Source organism: Dipteris shenzhenensis, chromosome 14 (assembly GCF_047967505.1).
Source record: "Dipteris shenzhenensis isolate YYH24624 ecotype China chromosome 14, Dip_SZ_1.0, whole genome shotgun sequence".
In the NCBI taxonomy this organism is placed as follows: Eukaryota; Viridiplantae; Streptophyta; class Polypodiopsida; order Gleicheniales; family Dipteridaceae; genus Dipteris; species Dipteris shenzhenensis.
The window spans coordinates 12,087,162-12,105,799 of NC_141609.1; the positions used below are offsets into that span (position 1 = coordinate 12,087,162).

The following is an 18,638-nucleotide window of genomic DNA, read 5'->3' on the forward strand; positions in this document are numbered from 1 at the left end:
AAAGACTCCAGCTGAGAGCAATGTCTCTCAATGTAGACATATAATGATAGCTATAATTGCTATTATAATTCTTTGGTTCAATACAAAACTTGGGTCTTATGGCATCATGCCTTTTTTCTATTTATTAAAAGTTTTAAAAATTTGTGCATATTGCGAGTGACAATGTTATTTATATGAAATATTTAAGTCTCCTTTCATGGATTTATAAATTTATCACGTCAAGGAAAAATATTAAAAATAATTAAATTAACAAATAACTTATGTATAGCTAGAATTTCTAAAATAGGATTATTTTAAATTCTTGCATGTTGGTACAAAAGTATAGATTGAAAAAATAAGATTTTTATGTGAATATGATAATGCCACAAAGTGAACTTTTGATTTGGGAAGACTATTTTCAGAAAGTAAAATTTTAATTTGGGAATGATATTTTCACAAAGTAAACTTTTCATTTGGGAAGGATTTTTGGGCTTCATCCAAAAACAACAGAAAAAGTCCAAAATTAATGAAATAGGTGTTAGTAGAGGGTGCATGTACAAGACAAGTTTGTGGATTTCATTTGGTGCATATGATAGCATCCAAAACTGAAAAGAAAACTGAAAGAAATCAGAGTAGTATGTGCGTATGTGAGCACAGTGACTACATAGCGGAAGCATGTACAATGAGTACAACTTATGATCCTCTACATATCACGGATTTCCCCCTCTTAAGTTGTGGGTCATCCTTTGCCTTTGTGAATAAAACCCAGAAGATAGGTCGAAAGGAATAAACCTTATGCTTTGTGGTAGGGAGGACTGAAGATTCTCATATTTTTCCCTTGCATATTTAAAACCTTTGTAGGAACTGCATGCATATTATAGATGGACCTTGTCCTCACATATCCTAGACTTTGGATGAGGGTAGTAACATAATATATATTAAGTTGGCACCCAAGCAAACAATGACCGAACTGCATGATCTCTCTACATAACTTTTTATATTCTAAGTGACATTTCTTAAATTTGAAAGGAATGTCCAATGACCTCCCTACCGCCATTGGCATGCTAAAGGACCAAATCAATGGCACATGATCAGAGACGCCAGTGCCGAGGACTTCACCATGCATGGGACTTCTTAGCCACCATCCTTTCTTTGAGGCATAGACCTTGTCTAATCTTGTAGCTTGGAATTCTTCACCCTTTCTTAAAATTAGTTCACTTGAGATTTATAGATAGCACAAATTAACCATATATAAAATAGTTCCCTTGAGATTTATACATAGCACAAATGAATGTCTAGATCCTAAAATTTAAGCTTAATGAAAATAAAGAAGCATAATGTTCAAACAAAAAGCTTGACTTCACAAGACTATCTTCAATTGGCATTTTTTGTGCCCATATAGTAATTTTTCATGACAAATCATCAATGACTACATATGACAGAAGCGTGTTTGACGATACGACAATTAGGTAGGTTGTTCCCTATTTAAAAAGAGTGGTTTGGTGTGCAATGGCTACCTTGCCAACATAAGGATATGTGAAAGATGATATGACAACTTACTAATTTATCCCTATTTCGTGAGCCATGCTTCCACGTGAAATTTTGATAAGGAGCCTCATTGCCCATCCATATGCCTATTCTAATACTTTGTCATGATCTTTGAATGATATTCAAATGATAAAACATCCCACATAAGACAATGCTAGATATTATTACGATATCAATCTTTGAATATGCAATTGTGGTATCTAGCATTGAGCACTTCACTCGATGTGTCAACCACCTAATCTTTTGAATTGAATTAGTATTTCTATTCTAAATTTGATAGGCCCTACTTTTGTTTGGATTTGGTTATTCAAAAATAAAACTTTTTAGTGCCCATCATAAATCATGTGGATATAAGAAAGCTAGGCAAATATTTTACTCACTCATTACACTTTTTAGTGGCCCAATGTACAATAAGTTTTTTGGATGATGGGATTGTGAAGGAATTATCTCACATGTAAAATCAAGACATCTAGTGGTATGGAGTTCCATCAGAGTTTTGAAACTACTTCACATGACGTTTATAATAAGTCTAGGATTGGAACTATTCCACTTGCATACGGTTTGTCGTATATGTAGTTTAACGACTTCACTTTATGTAAGCCCAAAATGTGCTCATTAAACTCCTTCACATTTTGTTTGTGATAAGTCTAGGTTTGGAATTATTCCACTTGCAAGTTTCTCACATATGCAGTTTATTGAACATGGAGCTATCATCTGTAGTTTACTAATATAACATTGAGCTGTATGTAAAAGAGTTGTCTATAGTAGGTGAACTAATGAAATTTTTATGGAAATGAATTAAGAAGTATCAAATGAATTGCCAAGGCTTTTTCCCCACCTTATAAAGTCCTCTAGCTACAAGTAACACATAGGTTAGTGTGAGAACCTACTTCATGATTCTCAATGTCCCCTTGCTGAGGAAGGTGCATATGATTTTAACCTATCAAGGGCATAAGCAAAAAAAACCAACAATTACGTTTGGATGGGAATTCACGAGAGAGGGTGAAGGTTTCATTAGAGATAATTTATGGGCTTTACTTCCTACACGCTCATAGTCAAAGAGGCTTACAAATTGGCGAAGAGTGGCAAGAAGGATAGGTGCTAGAAGGGGGCAAAATCAAGAACAAACCCCAATGTCAATTAATGCTCAGGCTCCAAAAAATTTGACTTAAACTTAGTTAGGCTTAAACTAACCATGACCTTAGCAATCATCTCGTATGATCTTGACTCCAAAATTTCATCCCCTTTCTTAAGAGGGGCAAGCTACTCAAGGCCCAACTCAGGTGAAGATTCCAAGACTAGCGTGGACCATTAATACGGGTAAGTAAGTAGTTCTATTTCTACTTTCTACAATATGGCCCCCCAGCGAGAAAAACTCGCTCTATTAATTAATTTCTCTTTGTTTTGGGGGTAATGGACAATTAAGGTAAGCTCTCAATTTAATTGAGGGGCCCGTGACCAATTGATTGTGGCAGTGGCGCATCAGGTTAGTGGCTTCTTCTAGAAGCCTCCGAATCCAAAAGGTTCTGCTGCCTTGGGCATAAAAGGAGGAGGGGGGGCAGTAGAGTGCAGGCAAGGGGGTTGTGAAGGCCTCTCCAAGAGGAGGAGGAAGAGAAGGTGATAAGCAGAAGGCAGGGGGAGGGGAGAGGAGTGGGAGAAATAAGAGGGGGAGGAGGGAGGGAGGAGAAGGGGAAGCTGTGGGTGAGCGCAGGGAGAGGAGCGAGGGAAGGGGGGTTGAGAGAGAGGAATGCGGGAAGGGGAGCTGAGGGAGGAGGTAGAGAGGAAGGAGGAAGCAGAGGAGGGAAGCACGAAGGAGGGAGCGGAGGAGGGAATGAGAAAAAATAATTGGATTTTAGAGAAGGATTAATTCAAAAAAAAAGGGAGGAGACACCGTTAGGGGTGGATACTTTCTAGACTTTGAAGGGTAACAATTGACAAAGACCTTGCTTTGACTTGAATCATGGACCCATTCACCCGACATTAAGTTAAATATGGGGGACCTTGAAGTGTGGATCCAAGTGTGACACCATAGGAGACAAATGAGCTGAATTATGGTGGAGAATCCAAGAGAGTCCAAATGACTGTGAAGTGTGGATAAAAAGTCTACAAGAGTTAGAGTAAGTTCGAGCTTCTCTCATCTCCTCTTAAAGCTGCAGAACAAGTCTTGTTTTCCAGCTCTTCTCCTCTGTCCTCTCATTTCCTCAAGCTGCAGCACGAGCCTCCCCCATCCATATCTGGAATTCTCCAATTCATCCTGCCCTCACATATCAGAATCATGGGTAGTACCGATTCGGTTGCTTTGCCTTCCTCCACCGTTGGGCATGTCATCACTTGTAAAGGTTCGCACCCTCCCTGATCAGTTCCTTGCCTTTCTGAGGGTACTCTGTGGTACCCCCTGTCAAGGGGTTTGCAACCTTGCGTTTTCTTCCGTAAACCTGTGCTCAGGCTATGAATAGGAAGGTATATAGCTCGTAGCTTGCCATTCATTTTTGCTACTGACATACTTTCCTGCGGTTGCTCCAGCTGCTGTTGCCTGGAAACCCAAACAGCCTCTTGTGATCGAAGACGTGCAAGTCGATCCGCCACAGGCAGGAGAGGTCCGCTTAAAAATAACCCACACATCCCTCTGCCACAGCGATATCTTCTTTTGGGAAGCTGAGGTACTCGACATGATTTGAGTTGTATCAATTTCAAGAGGATTTAAGTGAAAGAGCGGAGGATGTTTCATATGGAGGTTTTGCTAACTGCAGGCTCTAGTCGACTTGTTTCCTCGTATTTTCGGCCACGAGGCGTCAGGGTAAGGCTCGAAACATGTTGAAGCCTCTTTCCATCGTGACCGCACGTCGGACGTTGCAGCTTGTGCTATGCAGATTCCCACTTTGACTTTTTGTTTGCAGAATAGTAGAGAGCGTTGGTGAAGGCGTAACAGATGTGAAGCAAGGAGACCATGTAGTACCTTTATTCACAGGAGAATGTGGAGATTGCAGGCAGTGCAAGTCCGATAAAACCAATTTGTGTGCAACGCTGAAAGTGAACGCCTTCCGAGGAGTAATGCTTGGGGACCAACGAAGCCGATTTTCGATCAAAGGAAAGCCAATCTATCATTTTTTGAATGTCTCTAGTTTCAGCGAATACACAGTAGTGGAGGCTGGTTGCGTGGCAAAGGTCGATCCGAAAGCTCCAATGGACAGGATTTGCCTCTTTGCTTGTGGCGTCCCAACAGGTACTTATAATTCATGAAAGGTGTGGAATTCAGTAACCGTTGCGATTTATAGCCAAACTAATGAATTACAAAGGTGTTCGTAGGAATTGGAGCCGCGTGGAATGCAGCTAAGGTCGAAGCTGGATCAACTGTCGTTGTGTTCGGGTTGGGAGCTGTAGGCCTGGCGGTAAGCACAACATTAATGTCCCTGACACTCTCTCTCCTGAATCCAGAGGGTTTCGATTCGGGGATTTCTTCCTTTTCTTTAGCCGTTTTGAAAGCAAATCCCTTCAGAGTCCACTGCAGTACCACAAAGTTCTTGACCCTTACTGAATGTTTGACACTCATGAAGGTTGCGGAAGGTGCCAGGATAGCCGGTGCCTCGCGCATTATTGGAGTGGATATAAACCCGAAGAAGTTTGAGATAGGTAAGTATACTGTATACTTGACGGCCATATTGTATAGAACCGTGATGGCTGGAGCTACGATAATACATGAAATGTGATCTTGTGGGACTCACGACTTTTGCAGCTAAACAATTTGGCGTGACAGAGTTTGTCAACCCTCGTGAATCGGCCACCCCCATAGAACAGGTCAGGAAATATCTTGATGAAGATTTGATGGATGATGTGGTTGTGGGACGGAGGAAGGAACCGACAGCTGAGTGCTAGGCCATCCATTTCCATCTAGTTTCTGAATTGTCGAGACGGAAGAACGACGATCCGTTCAAATGTCGAGTCATGAATGTCAGTCCGTAGGAGAATTGCTTGCAAGTGGCGCTGTCAGAAAACTCCCGATGAAAAATTTCATGATAGCCCCAACCAAGGAGCAGTTTACGGAAACTTTTGGAAAGGCTGTGTGTTGATTGTGTCTAAAGTTGTAAAAGAAGTTTTATCCGGTCACAGATATATCTGTCATTTGGCCCTACAATCACTGATCACTCAGAAGTACATAGCGTCACCTAGGCCATAGACTCTCTCAAAGTTGGAATAGTGTATACAGCTAGACTGTAAATAGGCAAATAGGAGTTCAGCGCTGACCAAAGTCGTTCGATACTGTCGGCAAGCAGGTCTTGCAGGAGATGACGGATGGGGGCGCAGACTCCTGTTTTGAATGCGTGGGAAACGCTGATCTGATGTTAGCAGCGTTTGAAAGCACCCATGAGGTGAGAAGTATTAAATGTTAGGCGAATCTAGACGGAGCGGATTGCTTGACGACGATGTGGTGTGCGATATTTCTCAACATTCAATATGGATGACGAAAATTTGTGCAGGGATGGGGAAAAGCGGTGCTGGTGGGGATCGACGTGAGCGGAAAGCAGCTGTGTTTCAACCCCATGAAGCTGTTTGATGGCAGAGAAATCAAGGGCTCCACGTTCGGCGAGTTCAAGGGCCGGACTCAAGTCCCGGCGCTGGTAGACATGTACATGAACAAGGTATTCACCAAACGCCGGATCAAGCAAAGTTTAAACATTCCGTTCCATTTAATCGGGTAAGAAAATCATCGGATCAGACCGTCCTTAATTTGCTGGCTCTTCCTCCAACTCTCATTGACGTATTTGTGTGATGCGACTAGTCTGTTCGAATTCGTTCGCTAGTTTCGCCGCCTCTGATGGAAACTGGTTTGAATTTGCTGGCTCGTTGTCGTGCTCTCGATCGCCTCCATCTCTCCAATGTGCTACAGCGCCGTCTGACGGAAACATGTTTGAATTTGCTGGTTTGTTGTCGTGCTCTCGATCGCCGGAAGCTTTGCTCGATCTTTCTCCCTGTCTCGAGTCTGCGATTTATCGCGTCTCTTTTGAGCGTCTGCGACATGTTTTGCATTTGCGATTGTGTTGACGGCAACGGAGTCTGTGTAGATGCTTTGACCTTTCCATCGTCTCATCCTGTTCACGCGAGACGAGAACTTTACTCGTGAGTAGTTTAAGCTATTTTTGACAGGTAATCTTCCACTTCTTTTCAAAAAACAATTGACTTTGGCAATTCTTTTAAAGGTTCATTTCCCTATTGGGAAGGGCACCCCCCCCCCCTTTGAAGGGTGTTGCAACCTTTAAATTTAAGCACTCTAGGGTGGCTCTCAAATCACTTCTCTTGTGTGAACAAACTCTAAGGGATTATCGGGTTTTTTTGGTCCAAAGGGCCTTCCATAGTTTCTCTTTGTATTTGGTCAAGTAGGATCATTCATGTTTTAAATGACATTTAAAATGTTACATTGGCTTAGTCTTGTTGCTTTTGTTAAACACTTCATTAAAAGCCGGGTACCCTCTTTCTTTTCCTCACTTAGGCTGCCTTTGGAGTAGCCATAAAAAAGTAAACACACCTAGCCACTCACACACCCTATTTAAGGTTATCTAGGGGCACCTGCCTTCCTCAACCCCATCGAACGATGGCCACCACCCAGGATCCTACCACTAGGTTTCTGCCACAGCTTCCTCCTGGAGCAACCACTTAAGGGTGTTTACAAACTACAACCCACCTATGGTGCATTAAATGCATCTGGCTAGATGTGGGCACGTAATCTTGCGTGTCCATTATCAGTGGGCATGCCCATGGGGGTAGTCTTTAAACACCCACCCCAAAGCAGAGGGTTTTTTGGAACCTATATGTGAACCCTATGAATGTTTGTGACTGATTGATCACTAGTGGGGATCTCTTGAATTTCGTTGCAACTTTAAACTTGATGTTTGCTTAATTTCTTTAGCTATATAATTGTTTTGCCCTCTTAATCTCATTTAATGCCTATCATCCAACCACCAAGTCCCATTTGTCATGCATCCTCTCTTTAAATATCACCACACATCAAGTTGCCCCAATTAAGTAGTAGTGCTACTTCATCTCATTTTGAGTTTGATTAAATTTCTTTCCTCATTTCCATTGCCATCACAACACTTGTGCTTGCATCATAAGAACATTGGGGCCACCTTTCCTAGGCTTGCATCAGAAGAATGCTTGTGCTTACATCATAAGAACATTGGGGTCACCTTGACTTGGTGGCAAAGGATTGCCAACTTGTTGCATAACTAGTTTTATATATGATTGTTGCAGGAGTTGAACGTCGATGGTTTTGTAACGCATGAGCTACCATTCGCTCAAATCAATGATGCCTTCGATTTGTTAATGCAAGGAAAGAGCCTTCGATGTGTAATGCACATGTCCCATTCTCCAAACACCACAATTGATAAAGACATATCTTAAGATACTTCCTTCTTGAAAGTGCCAATACATGGGTAGTCAATTATGTACACTACCTTCCAAAGAAATGGGCATGTTGGGCAAGATTATCAAGGTTCGCTCATTGTAAAGAACATTTGATTATGTGATTGACATGTGCTTGGTTACAATCTATCAACAATGTTTTAATGTTATCTATAAAGCCTATCTAAATTGAAAGGATTAATACCCTTCAAAGATTCCTACTGAGAATGTCAAGGTTCACTCAATATAAAATTACATTTGACTCCGATAGACATGTTCTTGGTTACAATCTATCAACAAAGTTTTAACGTTATGGATAAAGCCTATCTAAATTTAAAGGGTCACTTTGTTTTGTTTTATATTTTTATTTTTTGCTTTTCTTTCTTTGTTATTGAAACTAGCATATCAATTTGTCTTCTACTTGCATGCCAACATAATTGAATTGTGAGAATCAATTAATGCCAATTTGACTCCAAAATAATGCATATTGAACAAAGATGGTTACCATTTTTTAATGAGGTAACAAGCTAATCAAGTACTCTGACTTGGAAGTTAGTTATGTATCCTATGTTGTGGAGTTCCTCTTAAAAAATACTACTATTAATATGGTCTTTTTCTTATGTGCATACTTTATTAAATATATTTGCCTGCAATGTATGGTAAGGGGGTGCCTCACCAACTCCCTTTAAGTAAGAAACCCTATCAAAATCTTGAGTATGAGATGAATTTAACAATATGCCATGAGTATAAATTATTCAAATTAATATGATTGTATTCTACACTAAAAGAGCTTCAAATATATCTTTACACCTTGAAATTTGGGTGACACATGAAAAAGTTACATTAATTTGAAAGGAGATGGGTTTTCATATTTTAGTGTAGTTCTTGTTTTACCCCCCCCTCATCCAAAAGAACCCCCTTCCTTGGGCCTCACATATTATAAAAAATATGTACAAATCTTAAAATCTTGCATATATTTCAAGGTACATGCATTATATTTTGTGGGAGGGGGGGCCATGAAAATTTCATATTTTTCCCTTGCATATTTGAAACTTTTAAAGGAAATCCATTCATATTATATATGGACCTTGTCCCCCCATACCCTAGATTTTGGAGGAGGGTAGTAACATATTACATATTGAGTTGGCATCCCAGGGGGTGCCCCAAAGCCTAATCCATACCTAGTGTTGCATATCCATGCATCTTGTATACCCTCATTGTACATCATGTTGAATGGTCATCACAAATCATAAAACTTATCTTTGAAAAATAGATTTCGCATTCTTTAAATCAAAGCTTTTAGATGCTCCGTAGCTATGAGCTGCTTGATTCTATGATTTAGTTTGATGAGCCATATATGGATATGTATGTATGTATGCATGTACACACACACACACACACACACACACACACACACACACACACACACATGTGTTGGAGAGTGTGTGTCTATACTCATTTAAATATGTCTACTTGGATAAATGATGGAACTTGCACTCTAAAATTTCCAAAATGTACTCTTTCATAATTTTCTACTTATTCTAGCTTATGTCTCAAGTTGGAGATATTAGCTACCCTTGGAGTTGAATATTCATCTTAAATTTGAATGGGAATGCATCTTTTTTAGTAGAGAAATCTTAAAGGTTCATTTGCATAGTCATGTATGTGGTCACAAGGACCCAATAATTGAGTCATGGGATAATTACTCCATACTTGGGCAATCCAAGAGTTGACTCTTTGAGATAATTGAGAAAATTTTATGAGTGCTCTATGTGAAGCTTGATTAGAACTCTCATGGCATACATGTACTTGTGCACCCACTGCCTCTATGTGAAGCTTGATTACAACTCTCACTTGACTTGCATGTACTTACATCCTAGTGCCTACTTGTGATTTCTGATCTTGAATATTGAGAACCATTGGTAGTAACACCTTCAATTACAAGGTGATTAGAACCAAACTATAACAAGTGACTTGCACATCACTTGATGCATTTGCAGCTTGTGTCCTAGTTTCATTGTAGGACTTTTTTATATATGGGTATCTTGCATGACCCATAACTTATGCATTGCTAAAAAGAATTCGGTAAACAATGTCGTCAAGTTGTAGTACACATTCCAAACTTGAACATGAGAGCAAAAAAATATGGAATAAGGATATGGAACAAGAACGTTAAAGCATTACAAGTGCTAGGTTGCATGTGAAGCATGCATCCTGAAGACTATAGGATATAGCAATTTATTCAAAAACATCAAAATTTTGTTCTATGCATACATGCAACCAAGTAATCATTCTAAATTACACTACATAAGCTTCTCCTTAACCCAAGGACACACCTAAATGAGATAATTATGCATGGGTTAATGGGCCTCCAATGTTGTGCTAAAGTGATGCATACCCATTTGAGGGCACGCTCCATAACTTTTTTGATTTGTTGAAAACCAAAACAAATTGAAAATTTGGAATTCAAACTATTGGGACTTGTGTATGGTGGTCTTAAAACATTGATAGTTGTTGGTATTGGTATCTAGATTCACCCTAAAATGAAAGAAGTTGAAAAAGTGCAATTTGCGCATATGCAAAGATATTTAAATCCCCACTATTTATAATTTTGAATTGTTTCTTTTTCCATGCACTTGCTTGCTATTTGGCTCATAAGCATGCCAAGGGTCATTGCATTTAATAATACAGAACATCAAACTCGATAGCATGCCCTTTGGCCTATTTGTGTTTTGAAGCATTTTAGGCCACATTGCACTTGTTTGGGATATCCAAGTCTGCTAATGTGTATCGCCAGAGGGGGAAAAACCGGTAGCTAAAATTTTGCTACTCCCGTCAATTTTGAATTTTTACACCTCCTGCCTATCAAATCTTGGAAGATTAAGTGCCTGCAACCTGCCCCCGCCTTGCAAACACCCTGCAACCCGCATGCACCTCGACATGACCTTGCACAAACTTTGGTTTGCCATTGCCTTCTTTCGGGTGGCAACATGCAGCTCGCTATGGCTTGCAAGAGAAGCAGACAGAGGTTGTGAGATAGGAAAGCCGAAAAGCGAGGTCAAGACACAAGGAATAGAGTGCGGGTCGAGAAAAGCGCTTGCACGGTATCGAATCGACAATGGAAGACACTTTTGCAACATCTACAAAGGGAGAAGCAACGAGAAGAAAGAAGATTCCTTGTAGAGTAGCATCAAGAAGTGGTTGCAGATGCACGCATTCGATCATTGCCATCAGAGCGAAGAACACGTGCTGTGGTGTCACGGTTGGTGGGAGCATTGGAGGCAGCAACATCAGGCCATTCAAGTGATTACTAGTCTCGAGTCTTCACAAACTTTAGCCTGCACCCTAAAGTTCATAAAGTAATAATCTTACCAACACCTCGGGAACTACACGCCCAAGCAGCGATGCTCTCTAACCTGAGAAATGGCCTACAGAAAGTGAAAGGGGTGCACAGTTTAGATCAACTAGCTACAAAGAGGATGACATTAGCTATGTTGGTGTCCCCTGAAACAAGGGAGAAATGGCTTGGGTGCACAATGTCGAAGATGTTGTCAATCAGAAGGACCAACGTAGCTCCAGCAGTTGAATGTAGAGCAGAAGCAATGCACGATCATCTCGATCCGAGAAGTCTGTGGGCTTCAACAGAATGTAAGAAAGAAGAGACAGCCTACGTGCGGAGTCATTGTTATAGTGATGACGTTTTGGCATGAAAATACGAGAGTTTCTCCAAATAGAAAGGACATATGTAAGAAGCAGACGAGAGCAAGGTGTTTGAGGAGCACATCATACACATGCTGGATACAACAAAGGTTAGTGGTGCCTAAACCAGCCCAGTGGTTGTTTGTGATTGAGCTTTGGGATAGTTTACTTATTTCATTTTTAAACCAGGCTTGGACTAAATGTGATTTTACTAAACCAGCCCGGTGGTTGGAACATCATGCAACTGTAAGTTGGTTCAGCTCAATTGTCAGTTATGCGATTTATCCTGAACTAGCATGGTTGAACAGACATTAGTTGTTGTCCAGCTTGGTGGCATGGTTGAGCAGAAATTAACAGGAATATACTTCACAATATATTGTTATTTTACTAAACCTACCCGGTGGTTAGAACATCATGCAACCGTGGTTGCTTCAGCTCAATCACCAGTTATGTGATTGTCCTGAACCAATGTGGTTGAATAGACATTAGTTATTGACCAGCTCGGTGGTTCAAATTATTGTGTTTCTTAGTACTTAAATTTGTTAAATTTAATTTCCTACTATTCGGGTCATATACCACTATTAAAGTGTGGAATTCAAAAATGAAAAGCAATATATTGTGGTGAATTCAGAAATGAAAAGCAATATACTTGTTATTGTCTAATATGTGAAGTTGAGATCACGAGGCTAAACCATCTCGATGGTTGAAATTGTGACAGTGTCCTAAACCGTCTCGGTGGTTGAAACTGTGACTGTCCTAAACATGTCCTAAACCAGCCCGGTGGTTGACTATCCTAAACATGTCCTAAACCAGCCCGGTGATTGAAATTGTGACTGTCCTAAACCAACGCAGTGGTTGAAAATTATTTTGCTTCAGTATATACTTTGATTAGACTGCATTTTGTATTCTTTTAGTAGTAGCAAAAAGGGGACTCATTGTTCTATTGTTCCCACATGTTGGGTCAACAGACTGAGTTGTATATCAAGTTTGTGGATCAAAATCTGGACATTTCAATTGGGAAGAGGAGCTTTGAGCATTGTAAGCCCTAGTACATCAGAAAACTCAAAGACAAGAATGTTTGTTATTGCAAAACACACATAGACTTTGACCTGGCCCAGCAAATGACTTGAGATCTGGTCGTGTTGGAGCATTGCTCTATGGGGATCAATGCCCATGCCTTCCCAATGGTTGTGCAATCTGTAGGCCACCGGGATCCTCATTATGTGTTACAAGGGAGGGCAGGTTTTGTAGCCTGAGGTCTTTGTTGGAGCTAGTGGTTTGTCCAAAGGGAGACCATGAGTGGCACAGGATTGAGTGCATTCGTGGCACATGCAAGCATTGCAGTTTGAAGCTGAAGAAGAAGACATTCAATGTCTATCCAAATGAAATGAGGGAAGACAACCACATTGCTCTAAAATGGAGGAGATTTGAAAATGTCAATGTTGAAGGATCCGATAAAAAGACATGGCTCCTATCATATAAGAGCACCCAGCCAAGGGAGCTTGTAGGTCACGTGGTTCAATCCATCCCAAAATATGTGCTTCACAATTTGACGGCCAGTTGGTAGGATAAGTAGTTTAGGATGTGCCATGGCTGATCTCTGCATCCTTCCTGGCCTGGGGAGCTGCCTCATTGTCTTCTCCACCGCGGCTTCTCTCTGCTCCATCCTTCCTGACCTTGAAGCTCTCTCGTAGTTTCTGCATCACCTTTCTGGTTTCTGCATTCTCCCTTTTCAGCTCCTCCATCATCTGGTCTTTTTCAATGTTCAATGTGTTCTGCATGTTGCAGAGCCGTTTGTAAAGACCCTCCTTTTCGACTCTCTGATCTTCAAGATCCTTTCGCATCTTTTCTAGCTCCTTGTCTGCCATGTCCTTGTCATTTCTCACTTCTTCAAGCCTATCTTGGAGCTCCTTCATGTGCTTCTCTGCTTCTTCTCATTTATACCTTTCCATGATGACCAATTTTGTAGCGGCCTTAGCTTGCTCTTGTGCCTGTAAGGCCCTCGCTTGTGCCTCCTCTACCTTGGCTTCTGCACCTTCCTTGAGACTTTTCTCAAGTTGCACTACATTTGCTGCATCGGTGGCTTTCTCTTGTAGAAAATTCACCTTTTGAGACATTTGCTTATCATCATTAAGAAAATAGGGAACTCATTTTGGGGCCTTTTAGGGTTTGGAAAAAATGTCATGGCCATTTCACCTTAACAATAGGACAAAACGGATGACTGGTGACAGATTGCTTACATGGGCCTGTGTGTCCCGATGACAAATAGGTCAAGGTGGTGGTTCAGAATAGAGCTAGAGCTAGTGAGGTTGGAGCTAGAGCTAGGGAGGTTAGAGATGAAGCTGGGGAGGTTGGGACTGGAGCTGCACTGGGTGGTAGAGTTGGTGAGGTTGGAGTTGTGGAGCTGCAGTGGGACTCTGATATGGAGGTGGTGAGGTAGTGAGGTTGGAGTTGGAGCTGCAGTGGGACTCTATGATGGAGGTGGTGAGCTAGTGAGGTTGGAGGCAACTGAAACTAGAGATAGGGATGAAAAGAGAAGGGTAACTGTAATTAAAGTGGCGGTTTGGTCTTGAAATCTGTGCAAATGATTAGCAAATAAATGCACGTGTACCTAGAAGATTGTTTTTCGCACGTGTGGCTGACAAGACCGATGTGACATGCATTGAAAACTGTGCCCTTTCCTCTTATCTACACTTTCTCCATCCCTCTAGCAGTTTTGATCTACACTTTTCTCCATCCGTACACCAGATCCTTATCTACATCACTGCCATCATCCCCCCCCCTTACTGCACCTGTGCAAGAGCCATAGACAAGTCACCAAGGCTATCCATGGACAAGAAAATCTAGGTATTCATATATCCCAGTTTGGAATCTGCTATAGTTGTGGGCAGTAGTGTTTTATTAATCTGTGATTGTCTATTCAAATAAATCTTAAAGATAATTATCTTGATCATTCAAAAGATGAAGCAAATCCTAATATCTGATGCAGTAGAATTGGATAGATCAAGAAAACAATTGGAAAGGTAGATCAAGACAATGGTGTATTTAAGTACATGTATCCTTTCTCTCCATGGCTTTTGCACAAGTGTAGGTAGGTGAGGAGGATGGTGGGAGACAAGACAAGGTCTAAAGTGTTGTCCAGATGAAGATGAGGAAGAAGATGAAGATTCAACACTGTTGAATGGATGGAGAAAAGTGAAGATAAGAGGAGATGGCACAGATATCTATGCAAGTCACACTTGTCAGCCACACATGCCAAAAACAATCTTCAAGGTACTAGTGAGTTAAGTATCTAGTGATTGCATGCACCTATTTTTAGACCAAGCTACCACACTTAATCATCCCTCTTGTCATCTCCATCTCGAGTTTCATCTTCCTCCCTAAAGGCTTGTGCTATCCAACCTCAATAGCTCTATCACACTGACCCAATACAGCGCTAGCTCCATCACCCAGACCCACTATAGCTCTATCTCAACCCATCAAGCTAACACCCATCAAAGTGTCACCCAAATGCTCAATAGCTCTATCACCTAGACCCACTATAGCTCACGCTCCATCACCCAGACCCACTACAGCTCTAACTCAACCCATCAAGCTAACATTAAACTGTCACCCACAACCTCACCAGCTCTATAACACTGACCCACTACAGCTCAAGATCCATCAAGCTGACAACCATCAAGTTGTCACCCATGAAGCTCTTGTTATCTACATACTACTAAGGTTAGTACTTTTTGTAAACTGGTCTTTCTCCATGCATTCTACAGACTCTTGCTTAACAATTTGCTCAAAAATGCGATTTTCTATTTTGTTCAAGAAAACTACTCCAAATCACGTTTTTTATCAAATACTAGCACACATAGCATGTTTTGTGGATAAACGTGATCTATGGGGTGTTGTATGGACCTCATGTTGTTTTATATGGAGCCTGGAGATTAATACTGTGTGGCCAAAGAGTTTTCTTGAAAATGTGATTTGAGCCTTCTTTAGCTTAGAATTACCCCATATTGCGTTTATGAGCAAATTTCTTACTATTTCTAGAAGTTTATTTGCATCTCGGGGGGTCACTTAGTGTAAGATGCCTATATCACGTGCATTCAATGCCTCTTTTATAAAGCCCTATGTAACCACTTTCTAGAAATTATTATTACCCCCTTTGTAGATTTTCATGAAATTATAAATCCCTTTTTGTAAATGTATTCTTTTGAGGACAAGTTTAAGAATATCCTTCTGTTAGAGACAAGTGAAAAACACACTTCAATCATATAGGTAGTGCTATGCTGCCTTCGCCAAAAAACCGATTTCAATGGCGGATACAAGCTATGAAAGAGCCTTCTAGACAAGTTTAAGTCTTCAAAACCAAACTCCCAATCTAGGTGTCATCCTAAAGAAAGTGGGCTAGGTTGTAGCCATGCCTAAAATTGCTACTAGTAACCATGAAAATTGTACTGGCTAAAGTGCCAACCTCATGCACTTGTCTTGGCTAAAGTTCCAACCTCATGTACTCTCCAGAATGTGTTAGAATGAACACTTTATAATCTATCAAATAAGACCAAAGGAAATATATGAAGCTCTTGGCCTTGGTTTCAAATACACAAAAAATGACTACTCTCATTGTTGGCACCCATGGATTGCCATCGTGGACAAGGATACCAAATTTGTTAAACTCATCCAAAATGTGTATATACACTACCATTGTAGTGCAAGAATAGAGGATCCAAGGCACCCTCCCATTGGATTCAATTTGAAGGGCCATTGGGCTATTGCAACATCTGTTGGATCAAGATGGTAGAAAAACCCTAATTTTTTTGCATCTTGCATTCTTAGGATCCAAACTAAGCTCTAAAAAGCTAGAAATTTTAGATGGGTTATCCAGTAGGTTCTTACAAAGTCTCATCAAGTTTGAATCCCCAACCCTCCCAATAGTCCCACAACTTTCCATATCACTGGCAATATTGTACAAGCAATCCTTCTAGAGCTTTTAGAATATCTCTACAAACGGTTAAGAAATTATAAAACTCTACTCTCAACCCATATCTCACCTTCATATTGCATTCTTAACCTAGGTTCACACAAGCCAAAAATTGCTCTCATCACTACTAGCACCATGGATTGCCACTATGGACTCATTCTCTAATAAGGATACCAAATGGCCTTACACTCTCATCCAAAGGATGTGGTTTGGAGGACCATTGAACCACTACATCTCTTGGATCATGATGGCACAAAAAGACTAAATTTTATGTATCTTGTAGTTTTGGAATCCAAACTAAGTTATGAAGAGCTAGAAATTATGGATGGGTTATCTAGTAGATGATTACAAAGTCTCATCAAGTTTAGAGCCCTAAACCTCAAATACTCCCAGAAAAGTTTACGAATCACTAGCAATATAATATAAGTAATACTTGTAAAGCCTTTTGTATCTTGCTCAAGTGTTCATGCTACACATGAGAGCTTGGCGCATCCATCTCCTAGTCTTGTAAATGTACATGGAGTCATTTTCTACTTTGGAAGTTTGCAATATCTTCAAAATGCCATAATGAGTTGCTACCCTAATTGTTCATAAGCAAGGTGCACTTAGCCCCAAGTGCCTACTTCACAAGAAAACCAAGTTCAATGGAGCCAAGCTATGAAGGATTCTTGTAGACAAGGTTGAAGACCACATCAGTGTTACACAATACATTTCTCATTTGAGGCATATTAATACACACCCAAATTATATCAATTCATTAGAAGCATTTGGAGGCATTTCTAATCCCAGGAAATGGCTTTGCACACATTTTCATGTGATTATCCTCTATCATGTGATCATCCTCTTGCATTCTTGCCTCTTCCACATCCTCTACCATACAAGGTGAAAGCCTAATCATGCTAATTATGTCTTAGTGCTTTCAACTGTATACATTGTTCCCATTAGAGTAAGCCATGTGACTCTTGCAACGTGAAGATAGAGTGAAAAGCAAATAGACCAAAGTTGGTCTTCAGATATTTCAATAAGAGCCAAAGATAAAGTTGCACCATTATCACTTTAAATATTATCGAGAGACTAGATTAATTCCCCATCCTTCATGTGAAGAACTTGCACAACAGACTGTTTGGTTGTAACATTCTTACAATGTTGGACACTTCAGTGTTGTCTTAACACTCAATATGTGATGGAACTAAAATTTCTTTATTTGAGTAATAAGAATTATACCTGCTTGCTTTACATTTTGCATCCTTTATTTTTTACTTTGATATGGGATAGTTGGTCCCATCCAACTTATCTTCCATGAAACACACATCATTGTTTGAACTTGACATCACACAATAACTATCAATAGATATCTATCAATGCCAGTCATCACACAAAATGAATGTAGGTTGCTTTCAAGTCTCATGGATGCTTGGTTATTAACTATTTAAATGGTAATAAAATAGAAACCCCAAGGAAGACTCAGTGTTGGTTGAGTTTTGTAGAAAGAGAGAAGTCAAGCAAGAATTTGCATATACTTCTTGGGGAAGATGGAGTGATAGAAACAAATAACCCCAAGGAAGAGAGTTGTTTGAGTTTTGCAGAGAGTCAAGAAGAATTCACTAATGCATATACTTCCTAGGGAATATGGAGTGATAGAAACAAATAACTGGCATCTTGTGGAGACAACTAGGTACCTTTTTAGAATGCCAAAATATATCTTGGATAGAGGTAGTGCATATTCCCAATTATGTCATTAATAGATGCCCCACAAATTCCTTAAAGTTTAAAACACTTGCATAGGACGAAGTGGGAAGAAAGCACTTATCTTACACCTCAGTATTTAGATGCACCTGATATGGATAACTCTCTAATATATGGCTATCACAGAACGTAATAATCCAAAAAAAGGTTGTCTTCATAGAGTCATACTGTCACCAAATCTGCCACAAGCCCATTTATTATAGCCTTGATTGAGCCACCTCTAGTAATACCATCGGTGGCTGCTCTCACAATCCTATGAGACAACCATAGATATGGGAGCAAATGGAATAAAAGATTG

At 40.3% G+C, this 18,638-nt stretch overlaps 1 protein-coding gene across 1 annotated transcript; it reads left to right on the plus strand.

Annotated features, from left to right (window-relative positions):
* The first annotated feature begins 3,660 nt into the window (after nt 1-3,660).
* LOC147894201 (alcohol dehydrogenase 1-like) lies at nt 3,661-8,180 on the plus strand. The gene is made up of 10 exons (XM_087385049.1): nt 3,661-3,866; nt 4,051-4,187; nt 4,278-4,324; nt 4,425-4,750; nt 4,834-4,916; nt 5,082-5,157; nt 5,261-5,322; nt 5,799-5,894; nt 6,003-6,164; nt 7,774-8,180. The coding sequence occupies exons 1-10, from the start codon at nt 3,803-3,805 to the stop codon at nt 7,921-7,923; spliced, it is 1,203 nt and encodes a 400-aa protein (XP_087241175.1). The 5' UTR covers nt 3,661-3,802; the 3' UTR covers nt 7,924-8,180.
* Nucleotides 8,181-18,638: the final 10,458 nt, after the last annotated feature.